This window comes from Elephas maximus, chromosome 4 (genome assembly GCF_024166365.1).
Source record: "Elephas maximus indicus isolate mEleMax1 chromosome 4, mEleMax1 primary haplotype, whole genome shotgun sequence".
NCBI lineage: Eukaryota > Metazoa > Chordata > Mammalia > Proboscidea > Elephantidae > Elephas > Elephas maximus.
In genome coordinates, this window is record NC_064822.1 from 58339371 (window position 1) to 58353586 (window position 14216).

At 38.4% G+C, this 14216-nt stretch overlaps 1 protein-coding gene across 2 annotated transcripts in view; it reads right to left on the reverse strand.

Annotated features, from left to right (window-relative positions):
* Positions 1-12953, reverse strand: part of CCDC77 (coiled-coil domain containing 77) — a 50213-nt gene extending 37260 nt beyond the window's left edge. The window contains exons 1-3 of one of the 2 annotated variants that reach the window (XM_049882160.1): positions 12885-12953; positions 10139-10193; positions 7327-7380 (exon numbers count right to left, since the gene is read on the reverse strand). In XM_049882160.1, coding sequence (XP_049738117.1) covers positions 7327-7364 — 38 coding nt within the window. In that variant the 5' untranslated portion in view covers positions 7365-7380; positions 10139-10193; positions 12885-12953. Of the gene's footprint in view, positions 1-7326; positions 7383-10138; positions 10194-12884 lie in introns of those variants that run through there. The other variant, XM_049882161.1, reaches the window with a different exon arrangement.
* Positions 12954-14216: the final 1263 nt, after the last annotated feature.

Below are 14216 nucleotides of genomic sequence, written 5' to 3' on the forward strand. Positions count from 1 at the left end.
ACAACAGAGTAGATACCTAAAGCCTATCTTCAACTGCAACAGCTAAGATGGAATGGCAGACTGGTGACATCTGACACCGTCCTGCCCATTAAGCAGGGTCTGAACCCACCTACATCAGGGGCCTGATGACTGGTGGCCCCACCCACTCCACCTAGCCACCTGCGACAGGGGTCTGAGAATAAGTGGTACCTCCCAGTCCTTACAGCCAACAGCATTGGGTGCTCAAAGTCTGGTTGCAAAACCTATCCACCTATGTGCTGTAGGGAACAGGGACATGCCTTCCACCCAGGCATTCAGGGGCAGCCTACAGCCCCCTACCTTGCTCAGCACACAACCCTCTACTGTAGCCAGATACCTGTGCCTACTCCAGACACCCTGTGTAGCCCTGCCCATCTAGGACTACAGGTGAGAGGCTGCACCATACACTTGATGACTGACAACCTGGACACCTGAGCTGAATCCACACAAGAAAAGGAAAACAGACTTCTGGGCTCACATACCTAGTAACAGCTCTAATGTCCTGGTAACAGGATGTGAGAGCTCCAAAGATGCCCATAATCAAAGTAATTACACAACCAGCCAATTCGGGCATATCAAAACAAAACTAGAAGCTAGGACACAGAAAGCAAATATAAAATAAATAAATATAATAACTTACTGATGGCTGGGAGAAAACAGTCAATATCAAATCACATATAAAAGCAGACCATGATGGGTTCAGTAAGCGATCAAAACAAAGAACCAAGAAGCCTCCCAGAGGAAGATAAAAAGTTGGAATTACCGAAGATAGAATTCAAAAGATTAACATACAGAGCTCTTGAAGAGAGCCAAGCCAAGGAACACACAGGCAAAGCAACAGAGAAATTTAAGAAGGTTATACAAGAGCATAATGACAAATTTTACAGGCTACAAGAATCCATACAGAGACCCCAAATAGAAATCCAAAAGATTAACAATAAAATTTCAGATTAGACAACTCAATAGGAAGTCATAGGAGCAGAATCGAAGTAATGAAAGTCAGAATTTGTGACACCGAAGGTAAAACACAAGACAGCAATTTATTTGAGGAAAAATCAGATAAAAGAATTTAAAAAAGTGAAGAAACCCTAAGAATTATGTGGGACTCTATCAAGAGGAACAACCTGAGTGACTGGAGTACCAGAACACAGAGAAACAACAGAAAATACAGAGAGAATTAGAAACCCTGGTGCCTCAGTGGTTAAGTGCTATAGCTGCTAACCAAAAGGTCAGCAGTTCAAATGCGCCAGGTGCTCCTTGGAAACTCTATGGGGCAGTTCTACTCTGTCTTATAGGGTCGCTATGAGTCAGAATTGACTCGATGGCACTGAGTTTGGTTTTTTGGTTTGACAGAGAGAATTGTTGAAGATTTGTTGGCAGAAAACGTCCCTGATATTGTGAAAGACGAGAAGACACCTATCCAAGAAGCTCACTGAACTCCACGCAGGGTAGATCCCAAAAGAAAGTCACCAAGACATAAAATCAAACTTGCCAAAACCAAAGATAAAGAGAGAATTTGAAGAGCAGCTAGGGATAAACGAAAAGTCATCTGCAACGGACAGTCAGTAAGACTAAACTCAGACTACTCGGCAGAAACCACGCAGGCAGGAAGGCAATGGGATGACATATATAAAGTCTTCAAGGAAAAAAATTTGCCAGCCAAGAATTATATATTCAGCAAAACTGTCTCTCAAATATGATGGCAAAATTAGGGCATTTCCAGATAAACAGAAGTTTAGGGAATTTGTAAAAACCAAACCAAAATTATAAGAAATACTAAAGGGAGTCCTCCAGTTAGAAAACCAATAAGATCAGAAAACAACCCAAGACTAGAACACAGAAGAATGAGATATCAACCCAGATAGGGAAATCACAAAAATAAATCAAAGCTAAAACACTGAAAATAGGGAAACAGAGATGTCAATATGTAAAAGATGACAACATTAAAACAAAAAGAGGGACTAAGTAGTGTAGTCATAGAACTTTCATATGGAGAGGAAGTTAAGGCAATATCAAGAAATAAAAGATTGGTTTAAACTTAGAAAAATAGGGCTAAATATTAAGATAACCACAAAGGAAACTAACAATCCTATACGTTGAAATAAAAAAGAAGAAAAACACAAAGACTCAGCAAATACAAAATCAGCAGCAATATAAAAGACTAAAATACATAAAGAAAAATGACTCAGCACAGAAAATTGAGTGGAACAAAGAAACTGTCAACAAAAACAACACACAAACACACACACAAATACATCAAAATGACAGCACTAAACTCAAACCTATCAACAGTTACAACAAATGTAAATGGACTGAATGCACCAACAAAGACAGAGAGTGGCAGAATGCATTAAAAAAACACAATCTGTCTATATCACCTTAGACTCAAAGATACAAACTAAAACTCAAAGGATGGAAAAAAATATATTAAGCAAACAACAATCAAAAAAGAGCAGGAGTGGCAATATTAATCTCTGAAAAAATAGACTTTAAAGCAAAATCCACCACAAAGGATAAGGAATGTCATTATATAATGGCTGAATGGTCAATACACTAGAAGGACATAACCGTAATAAGTATTTACACACCCAATGACAGGGCTCCAAAATACATAAAACAAACTCTAACAGCACTGAAAAAAAAATAGGCAGCTCTACATTAATAGTAAGAGACTATGACGCATCACTTTCAGTGAAGGAAAGAACATCCATAAAGAAGCTCAACAAAGACACTGAATATCTAAATGCCACAATCAACCAACTTGACCTCATAGACATACACAGAACACTCCACCTAACTGCAGCAAGTATGCTTTCTTTTCCAATGCACATGGAATATTCTCCAGAATAGACAACATATTAGGCCAAAAAGCAAGCCTTAACAGAATCCAAAACATCAAAATATTACAAAGCATCTCTTCTGACCATAAAGCCATAAAAGTAGAAATCAGTAACAGAAAAAGCATGAAAAAAAAAATCAAATGCATGGAAACTGAACAACACCTTGCTCAAGAACTACTGGGTTATACAAGAAATCAAGGATGGAATAAAGAAACTCACAGAATCAAATGAGAATGAAAATACATCCTACCGAAACCTTTGGGACACAGCAAAAGCAGTGCTTAGAGGTCAACTTATAGCAATAAATGTACACATACAAAAAGAAAGGCCAAAATCAAAAAATTAACCCTACAACGTGAACAAATAGAAAGAGAGCTGCAAAAGAAGCCCATGGGCACCAGAAGAAAGGAAATAATAGAAATCAAAGCAGAAATAAATGAAATATAGAATAGAAAAATAATTCAAAGAGTTAACAGGACCAAAAGGTAATTTCTTGAAAAAAATCAACAAAATTGATAAACCACTGGCCAAAGTGACAAAAGAAAAACAGGAAAGGAAGCAAATAACCCAAATAAGAAATGAGATAGGTGATATCACAGCAGACCCAGCTGAAATTAAAAGAATCATAACAGAATACAATGAAAAACTGTACTCCAACAAATTTGAAAACGTAGAGGAAATGGACAAATTTCTAGAAACACACTAGCTACCTAAACTAACACAAATTGAGGTATAACTAAATAAACCTATAACAAAAGAGAAGATTAAAGAGGTAATTAAAAAACTCCCCCCAAAAACCCTGGCCCTGGTAGCTTCATTGGAGAATTCTACCAAACTTTCAGAGAAGAGTTAACACCGCTACTACTAAAGGTATTTTTCAGAGCATAGAAAAGGATGGAATACTTCCAAACTCATTTTATGAAGCCAGCATAACCCTGATACCAAAACCAGGTAAAAACAACACAAAAAAAGAAAATTACAGACCTATATCCCTCATGAACATAGACACAAAAAGCTCAAAATTCTAGCCAATAAAATTCAACAACATAGCAAAACATAATTCACATGACCAAGTGGGGTTCATGCCTGTTATGCAGGGATGTTTCAACAGTAGATAAACAATCAGTGTAATCATCACATAAATAAAACAAAAGACAAGAATCACCTGATCTTATCAATTGATGCAGAAAAGGCATTTGACAAAGTCCAACGCCCATTCATGATAAAAACTCCCAGAAAAATAGGAATAGAATGGAAATTCCTCAACATAATAAAGGGCCTTTATACAAAGCCAATAGCTAACATCATCCTAAATGGAGAGTCTGAAAGCCTTCCCCGTGAGAACAGGAACCAGACAAGGATGCCCTTTATCACCACTCTTATTAACATTATGCTGGACGTCATAGCCAGAGCAATAAGGCAAGAAAAAGAAATAAAGGACATCCAAATTGGTAAGGAAGAAATAAAAGTATCTCTATTTGCAGGTGATATGATCTTATACACGGAAAACCCTGGAGAATCCTCAAGAAAACTACTCAAACTAATAGAAGAGTTCAGCAAAGTATCAGGATGCAAGATAAACACAAAAATCAGTTGGATTCCTCTACATCAACAAAAAGAACTTGAAAAAGGAAATCACCACATTAATACCATTTACAATAGCCCCCAAGAAGATAAATACTTAGGAATAAGTCTAACAGGAGACGTAAAAGACCTATACGAAGAAGACTACAAGACACTACTGCAAAAAATCAAAAGAGAACTACATAAGTGGGAAAGTATACCTTACTCATGGATGGGTAGACTCAACATCGTGAAAATGTCAATTCTACGCAATTCAATCTACAGATACAATGCAATCCTGATCCAAATTCCAACATTTTTTAATGAGATGGTGAAGCAAATCACTTAACTTCATATGGAAAGGGAAGAAGTCCTGGATAAGTAAAGCATCACTGAAGAAGAAGACCAAAGTGGGAGGCCTCACTCTACCCGATTTTAGAACCTATTATACCACCATACAAGTCAAAACAGCCTAGTACTGGTACAACAGCAGATACATAGACCAATGGAACAGAATTGAGAATCCAGACATAAATTCACCTATCTAGGAGCAGCTGATATATGACAAAGGCCCAAAGTCTGTTAAACAGGAAAAAGAACAGTCTCTTTAACAAATAGTGCTGGTATAACTGGATATCCATCTGCAAAAAAATGAAACAAGACCCATACCTCACACAATGTACAAAACCTAACTCAAAATGGATCAAAGACCTAAATATAAAATCTAAAATGATAAAGGTCATGGAAGAAAAAATAGGGACAATGCTAGGAGCCCTAATACATGGCATAAACAGAATACAAAATGTGACTAACAATGTACAAATACCAGAAGAGAAACTAGATAACTGGGATCTCCTAAAAACCAAACACTTAAACTCATCAAAAGACTTCACCATAAGAGTAAAAAGACAACCTACAGACTGGAAAAAAATTTTGGCTATGACATATCTGATCAGGGTCTAACCTCTAAAATCTACGAGATACTGCAAAACCTCAACAACAAAAAGACAAATAACCTAATTAAAAAATGGGCAAAGGATATAAATAGGCACTTCACCAAAGAAGACCTTCAAGTGGCTGACAGATACATGAGGAAATGCTCACTATCATTAGCAATTAGAGAAACGTAAATCAAAACTTTAGTGCGACACCATCTCATCCCAACAAGGCTAACATTAATCCAAAAAACACAAAATAATAAATGTTGGAGAGGTTATGGAGAGACTGGAACACTTATACACTGCTGGTGGGAATGTAAAATGGTATGACCACCTTGGAAAACGATTTGGCACTTCCTTAAAAAACTAGAAATAGAAGTATCATAGGATCCAGCAATCCCACTCCAAGAAATATATCGTAGAGAAATAAGAGTCGTCACATAGGCAGACATACGCACACCCATGTTCACTGCAGCATTGTTCACAACAGCAAAAGATGGAAACAACCTAGGTGCCCACGAACAGACGAATGGATAAACAAATTATGGTACATACACATAATGGAAAACTATGCAACAAGAAAGAACAATGAGAAATCCACAAAACATCTCACAACATGGATGAATCTGGAAGGCATTATGCAAAGGAAAATTATCCAGTCACGAAAGGATAAATACTGTATGAGACCACTATTGTAAGAACTCAAGAAAAGGTTTAAACACAGAAGAAAACACTCTTTGACAGTTATGAGGATGGGGAGGGAGGGAGAGGGGAATTCACTAAAGATATGTAGACAAGAATTATATTAGGTGAAGTAAAGGACAACACACGATACAGGGGAAGTCAGCACAACTGAACTAAACCAAAGCTAAGAAGTTTCCTGAACACAACCAAACACTTTGAGGGACAGAGAGTAGGGGCAGGGGCCTGAGGACAATGGTTTTGGGGGACATCTAGCTCAATTGGCATAACAAAGTTTATTAGGAAAATGTTCTGCATCCTACTTTGGTGAGTGGAGTCTGAGGCCTTAAAAGCTTGGGAGCAGCCACTTAAGATGCATGAATTGGTCCCAACCCATCTGGAGCAAAGGAGAATGAAGAACACCAAAGACACAAGGAAAACATAAGCCCAAAAGACAAAAGGGCCACATAAACCAGAGACTCTACCAGCCTGAGACCAGAACTAGACGGTGCCTGGCTACAACCAATGACTGCCTTGACAGGGAACACAACAGACAGTTCCCGACGGAGCAGGAGAAAATTGGGGTGTAGAACTAAAATTCACGTAAAAAGACCAGACTTAGTGGTCTGACTGAGTTTACAGGAACCTCAGAAGACATGACCCCCAAACTATCTGTTAACCCAGAATTAAAACCATTCCCAAAGACAACTCTTCAGACGAAGGTTAGACTGGACTATAAAATGTAAAATAATACTAGTTAAGGGCATGCTTCTCAGTTCAAGCAGATACACGAGACTACCTGGGCAGCTCCTGTCCGGCAGCAGGATGAGAAGGCAGAAAGGGACAGGAGCTGGCTGAATGGACATGGGAAATCCGGGGTGGAAAGGGAGTGTGTGCTGTCACATCAGAGGAATTGCAACTAGGGTCACATAACAAAACATGTATAAATTTTTGTAGGAGAAATTAACTTGAGCTGTAAACATTCACCTAATGCACAATTAAAAAAAAAAAAACTCTCCTAAGTTTGTATACTGGTTGTTCCTCTGAAGTCCAGTACCCACTGGCACTGTACTCGGCCCGCTCAGACTTCTGAAATGCTGGTATTACCATTTAACATGCGCTGTTTTTTAATCCAAATTCTGCACAGTTAAGAATAGAAAAATGATGTCTAATACAGTTTAAATCAAGAATTAGGAAATAGGCTTCGAAGACCTTTTAGCTGTTCTGCTAACTTTGGACTACTTGGTTCCCTATTTTAACAACTTAAAAGTAAGCAAGTGTCTTACTTTCTGCAAACAGGGGTGTGTGTTGGAGTAAAGTTCATGCCCTCTTTTTCACACCTGTCAAATATACAAAAATTCAGAATGAGGGGTTAGGAATAGGAAAACAAACCAAAACACCGTAGTACGTATGTACAAACTGTTCCTTATTCAACATCATGTTTCCCTGGCTTGTTAGAGTGTGATGTTTTAAAATATAGTATAGTTTAAAGTAGTTTCAAAGTCTGAAATTCCATGCTTTTTGAATTTTCCTAAGGCTTTCTTCCTCATTATTACGATTAAAAAAAATCAGAAAGGTGTTGAAGATTTGGATGAATAAGCAAATCCAGGAAGAAAAGCCTTCTTAGTATGCACGTTAATTATAACAACGCAAAACAAATTGAGTCTTTTTGCTGAAATTATAAGAGAGTGAGATTCAGAAGTTTCTAATAAGCAAGTAATGTTGTTAGGTGCCATCGAGTTGATTTTTGACTCATAGTGACCCCATGGGACAGAGCGGAACTCCCCCATAAGGTTTTCTAGGCTGTAATCTTGGGAGCAGATCACCAGGTCTTTCTCCCATGGAGTTGTTGGGTGGGTTGGAATCACCAACATTTGGTTAGCAGCTGAGTGCTTAACCATCGTACCACCAGGGCATGAGATCGCTATGAGTCACAACTGACTCCATGGCAATGGATTTAACCACTATGACAAATTATAGATAAATATAAACCCACTGATACTCTTTATCTGGTGTGTTGTCTTTATGGCTTTATTTTAGCAAGAGAAAAAAAAAAAACATACAAGCTTTAAAAGGTTCATTCACAATCTCCTTGCCAATTGATTAACATAAAATCTTCAATTCTTCTACTTTGAACGATCTTACCATTGACATTTTCGGGAAGATAAACCTCATAGTTAGGGAGGGAACACTATGTTATTCCGAAGAGAGGGGAGTGTACTAGCTTTGCTGAATGCTTTCTTATCAAGCATGCTTTGTCAATCCATTCTGACTTTGAACAAGTCAAGAGATGTAATGTTCTGTTCTTGTGTTTGTCTACCTGGTATAACCCATTGTTGTCAAGTCAATTCCAACTCATAGCGACCCTAAAGGACAGAATAGAACTGCTCCATAGGGTTTCCAAGGAGCAGCTGATGGATATGAGCTGCTGTCCTTTTGGTTAGCAGCAGTAGCATGCCATAGCTCTTAACCACTGTACTACCAGGGCCCTATCTGGTAGTACAGTGGTTAAGAGCTATGGCACGCTACTGCTGCTAACAAAAAAGATTATGTATTTAATAATCTTCAGTCCTCTGGGAAAGAATTTTGTCAAAAAGAATGAAAAGAGATAATCATCACTGTTAACATCATATACCATTTTCCTGCTCAGCACCCCGTAGTGCCTTTCTCTCCTTCCTCCTTGAAATCATCCATTTGGCTTCCAAGATTCCACATGTTCCTGGTTTTCTTTCTTCCTCACTGGTCACTGCTTTTCGCTCTTGCTAGTTCTTCCTTATCTTTATCTACATTCATTGCCTTGGTGATCTCATGCGGTCTCATGGCTTTAAACACCATGCAGACACAAGTTTTTCAAATGTACAACTCCAGTCCTGAATCATCACCCCAGACCCATATATCTAACGGCCTACTCACTATCTCTGCCTGGATGTCTAACAGGTTCTCAAGCTTAACAAGTTCAAAACTGAGCTCCTAAGATATACTTCCCACCACCAAAACCTGCTTTCTCTTGGAATTCTACATTCCAGTAATTACTAATTCTATCTGGCCAGTTGCTTAGGACAAAAAAAAAAAAAAAAAAAATTGGTTGGAGAAATCTGTACTCCTGTCTTACATACTACATTCAAACCATTAGCAAATCCTGTTGGCTCTACCATCAAAATACTTAGTACCTGGCAACTTTCATCACCTATGCCATAATTATCCTGGTCCAATCCACTATTATCTCTTGTCAGATGACTACAATAGCCTTTTAACTGGTATCCCTGCTTCCACCCTTAACTCCAACTCCTACAGTCTATTCTCAGCACACCAGATAAAGTGATCCTTTACAAATCAAAATATGAAACTAATGTGCTCAGAAAGTCAGTCTTTATCTACCCTGGCCTAGGAAGTCCTATGTGATCTAGCCACCCAATTATCTCTAGGACCTCTACTACTCTTTCCTTTGCTCATTGCTCCAAAAACAATGACCTCTTTACTGTTCCTCAAACATACTGGACTGACTTTTACTTCAGGGCCAGTGTACTTGCACTTCTCTTTGCCTAAAATGCTCTTTCCCCGTTTATCTATGTGGCTTGCTCCCTCTCTTCCTTTAGGGCTCCAATGCCATTTTCTTGGTGAAGTCTTCCCTGACCCCTCTGGGATTCCCTTACCTACCTTCTCTACTTTACTTTTCTCCATAACACTTATCACCATCGGAAATACCAGTGTTTGGACATACTATTTATCTTATTTATTGTGTTGCCCCACAAGGGAACGTGGAAACTCACTAAGGGCAGGGATTTTTATCTACTGTGTTCACTGCTGCATCTTCAGTACCTAAAATAGTGCCTAGCTTGTAGTAGGCGTTCAATAAATATTTACTGGAAAGAAATTTTAAAACCCTCAGTATGAATTTGAAAGACTGTTACTTAAACATCCTTTTCTTCTATTGATCAGTCTATCTATTCAATCTAGCTAGAAAATGTGTTTCTGACTCTCCTATCCATTGCTTTCTCCCATAGCCAACCCTTGAAATATGTCATCTGTCTTCTTCTGGAGCACCCTCCCTAATTCTCCCCTTTAAAATGATTCCTTACTCTCTTCCTTCAAACTCACCTCTTTCCACAAAGCTTCTTCAAATTTGGTCAATTTGCCTCTTGTCAAAAAGAACCTAGAAAATAAAAATGGCTATTGGGTTGGTATGATAGGATTATGAGTGACATCTTAAAAAATAAATTCTACCATTCTAAAACTATTTAAAGGAGCCCTGGTGATGTAATGGTTAAGTGCTCAGTTGCTAACTGAAAGGCTGGCAGCTTGAACCTACCCAAATGCTATGCAGGAGAAAGAACTGGTGATCTGCTTCCATAAAGATTAACCAAAAAAACAAGAACTCCAAACCTGTCACCATTAAGTCGATTTCGACTCATAGCTGCCCTATAGGACAGATGAAAAGCTGTTGGATTTGAATTGCTGACCTTTAGGTTAGCAGCCAAGGGCTTAACCACTGTGCCATCAGGGCTCCCCACAAAAATTACAGCCTAGGAAACTCTATGGAGCAGTTCTACTCTGTCACATGGCGTACCCATGAGTCAGAATCAACCGTACAGCACCTAACGACAATGATAAAACTATTTAACAGTAACTCGGCACTTTAGAAGAGCCTTTTTAACAATCTGCAACCTCTCTTCTTTTTCAAAGTGACTGTCCTCACTCCTCCTTCCTATGACTAGTGGACACCTACAAAAATCTGTCTATGCTCACATCTCCTTGAGTTTCACAATCACTAATAATTTGGCTTCCACTATAACAGCTGAACGGAAGTTCCTCTTCTTGGTCAGCAGACATTCAAATTAACAAATTCAAACTGCTCTTTTAGGTCCCCACCCTCCTTCACTCAACAAGTCCCTCCTTGACTTGGGTGCTTAACTCGATAGTGCTGAACACTCGTTTTTAAAAAATACTGCTTTATAGTTGAGAGAGTAGTCTCTGAAATCAAAAAGACCTGGGTTTGAGTCAAAGCTCTGTTCCTTACTAGGTGTGTGAACTTAGGTAAGTTATTTAACCTCTCTAAACTTCATTTGCTTCTTAGCAAATGAATAATCATACATATGCCATTACAATCATAGTATACATGCCATAGGCTGTTGTAAAGATCAAATGAAATAATGGTTATAAGGACTGAGCACAGTGTCGGACAAAATCACTCAATAAATGCAGGCTGTTATTACTACCAAACAAATTTACTCCCTTGGCTCAAAAGGTTCTGTCTTCAACTTTCTTTACTGCTTCCTACCCATTCCTTTGGGAACTTCATATTCCCATGGCTTTTACGATTACTTCTATCATCTAAAACACCCCTTGACAACTACTTGTTGAATGGATAAATGATATCTCTTTCAATCTCCTGATTTGAATTTCCAACTACATACTGGACGTTTTCACCTCTACGTTCCACTGGAGCTTCAGGTGCTTAACTTAAAAAAAGAAGTCACTCAAGTAACACATGATTTTTTGTAGCTCCTCAAATCTAGCATTTGCCAAACCTAAAACACCATCTTTTTCACCCAAACATGCCCCTTGTTTCCTATTTTAGTTACTAATTCTTCATCTGAGCAACCTGAGCTTGAAAATCTAAATTCCTCATTTGATTACTCCCCCTCTTGACCCTCCCATCATTATGAACATCCTGTACATTCTACATCCTCAATAACCATGTTAATTCAGGATCTCAATACGTATTACCCAAACAATTACAATAGCTTAACTTTTCTATCCAGCCCTTATCTCCCATGAACTAGCCTCATAAAATCATAAAATTCATCAGTGGCTCCTCATAGTCTAAAGAATTACATCAAAGCCTAGAATTCATGGCTTTCTATTCAAGGGCCAAACCTCTCTCTCCTGCAGCTACACTCCTAAAAATACCCTGTTTCCACTTAAGTTTCTTGCATCCACATCTTTGTTCAGGAGCTTCCCACCAACTGGAACATAAACAAAACATGTTGTCTTCAAGTCAATTCTGACTCATAGTGACCCTATAGTTCTACCCTATAGAGTAGAACTGTCCCATAGGGTTTCCAAGGAGCGGCTGGTGGATTCAAACTGTCGACCTTTTGCTTATCAGCTGAGCACTATCACCGCTGTGCCACCAGGGCTTAAATACTACGGCCTTCATGTTTTTCCTGACCAACCCGTCCAAAATGATCTATCAAAGTGATCTAACTGGAAAAGAACTGCATTTGTAATTCTTTAAAAGACAGTTAACATATTAGAGCTCTCTGTTGCTATCATTCTCTCATTACAGCTATGTTCCCTGCGAGACAGAAACCGTCTTACTCATTGTATCTTGCAACGAGCCAAGCACAATGCCCTTGTTTTACAGACAAATAAATGGCTTTCAGCTAGTTTCTATCCTTCTATCCTGTAATAACCTTGTTTAGGTACACTGTTTTATAGCTTGTCTACTTAGAATTAACATTTGTTTAGCACTTCGGTTTTTATTGTATTTGTCCTCACAAGTCTGTGGATTTTTTTTTTTTTTTAATCTCTTATTTCACAAATCAGGAAACTGAGGCTTAGACTAGCACGAAGTTAGGGAATATCGGAATCCAGCTCCACGACGTCCAAATCACGTACTGCTTTTTCCATTTCATCTCGTTCTTGACTCCCTCATTGCTATAGCACCCCTAGTCCTCTGGCACCACCGAGGTGTTTTTTTTAGAAGATTCTAACTTTCCTCTTCTGGTCTCCAGCTCACGTCCCTCTCTTCCGCATTGCTTCCCCAGTTTCTTCTCCTTCACCACGTTTTCTTGTAAAGGCCCCAATCCCTTCCGCCCGAAACCCAAAACTTCATACTTACGCCACGCCAACCCTCGGAGTTAGAGAGGCCAACCGAAAAACAAAAGTTAAATCAGGTAGTGTCGCGGCGCCACTGAGTGTTCACAAATCCGCCCAATCGCGCACGACGTTACATGGCCCTATTGACTGCTCACCAATAAAAAGGCTATTTACACAGAGGCTCTCCCCTTCGAGTTGCCGCGCAGAGGTCGCCGGGTAGTGTAGTTTTTCTTCGTACACGGCTCTCTGGCGGAGGGCTGCAAGGCAAGTCATTCTCCCACTGGTAGGGAAGTGAGATTTTCGAGGTCAGAGCGCCTTAGTTCTAGATACGTACAGCTTAAGCTTGCTCAACTACTTTGTTTTCATGAAAAATGAAAATAAGCATGGAATGGATCTAGGAGCACTTTAGTGTTGTACTATTATATGGTGTTACTTCCAAACATGTCTCAAGAAGGTTAAGATTCTTTAAAAAAAGAAAAATAGTCTCTTCTTAAATGACATAGTAGCCTAGAACTGCAGTAAGATCTGAGGTTCAATAAAATCCCATATACAAACACTTTCAGGGAATATTTCTGTTTCAGTTAGTCTTTTTGTAACAAACCACCTCAAAATGTACTGGTTGAAAATAAATTTATTAGCACAATGGACTTTTCTCATGAGATTGGTGGTGTTTTTTTTGATTTTTTAATATCGTATAATGATATGTATCATCATTGGGAAGATCTGTGTAAGTCAGTGAACCACTATTTTCCAAACGACCAATGCATGATGCTACGAAATTGTGAATGGGTAAAAAATCCATTCGAGGACAAGGTTGACTACCGCTTTAATGTAACAGAATAGAAAAGTTAATTCAAATACTTTTAGATTCCACATTGCTATCATTTAAGAAACTACAATTATCTGAAAGTGCTAGTAAAATATTTTTTCCTTTTTCCATCAACATATCTGTGATGTCGGATTTTCTTCATATATTTCAACCAAAACAACATATCCCAATAGATTGAATGCAGAAGCAGATATGAGAACCCAACTCCATCCTACTAAGCCAAATGTTAACTTTTAAAAATGTAAACCAATGCCACTCTTCTCACTAAATTTTTAGTCCTGGAAAATATAGTTATTATTCATAAAAATGTGCTGTATTAACATGTAATGGATTTATTATTTTTAAATGAGTAAATATTTCTTAGTTTCAATTTCCAATATGGTAAACATCAATATATATATAATCCACATTAAGCATGAGTTTTTTGGGGTTCTCAACAATTTTTAACACTGTAAAGTGGTCCTGGTTTGTGAGCCACTGCTAAAAACTATACTTGAAATGAATGGCATTTCTTTAAAAAAATGC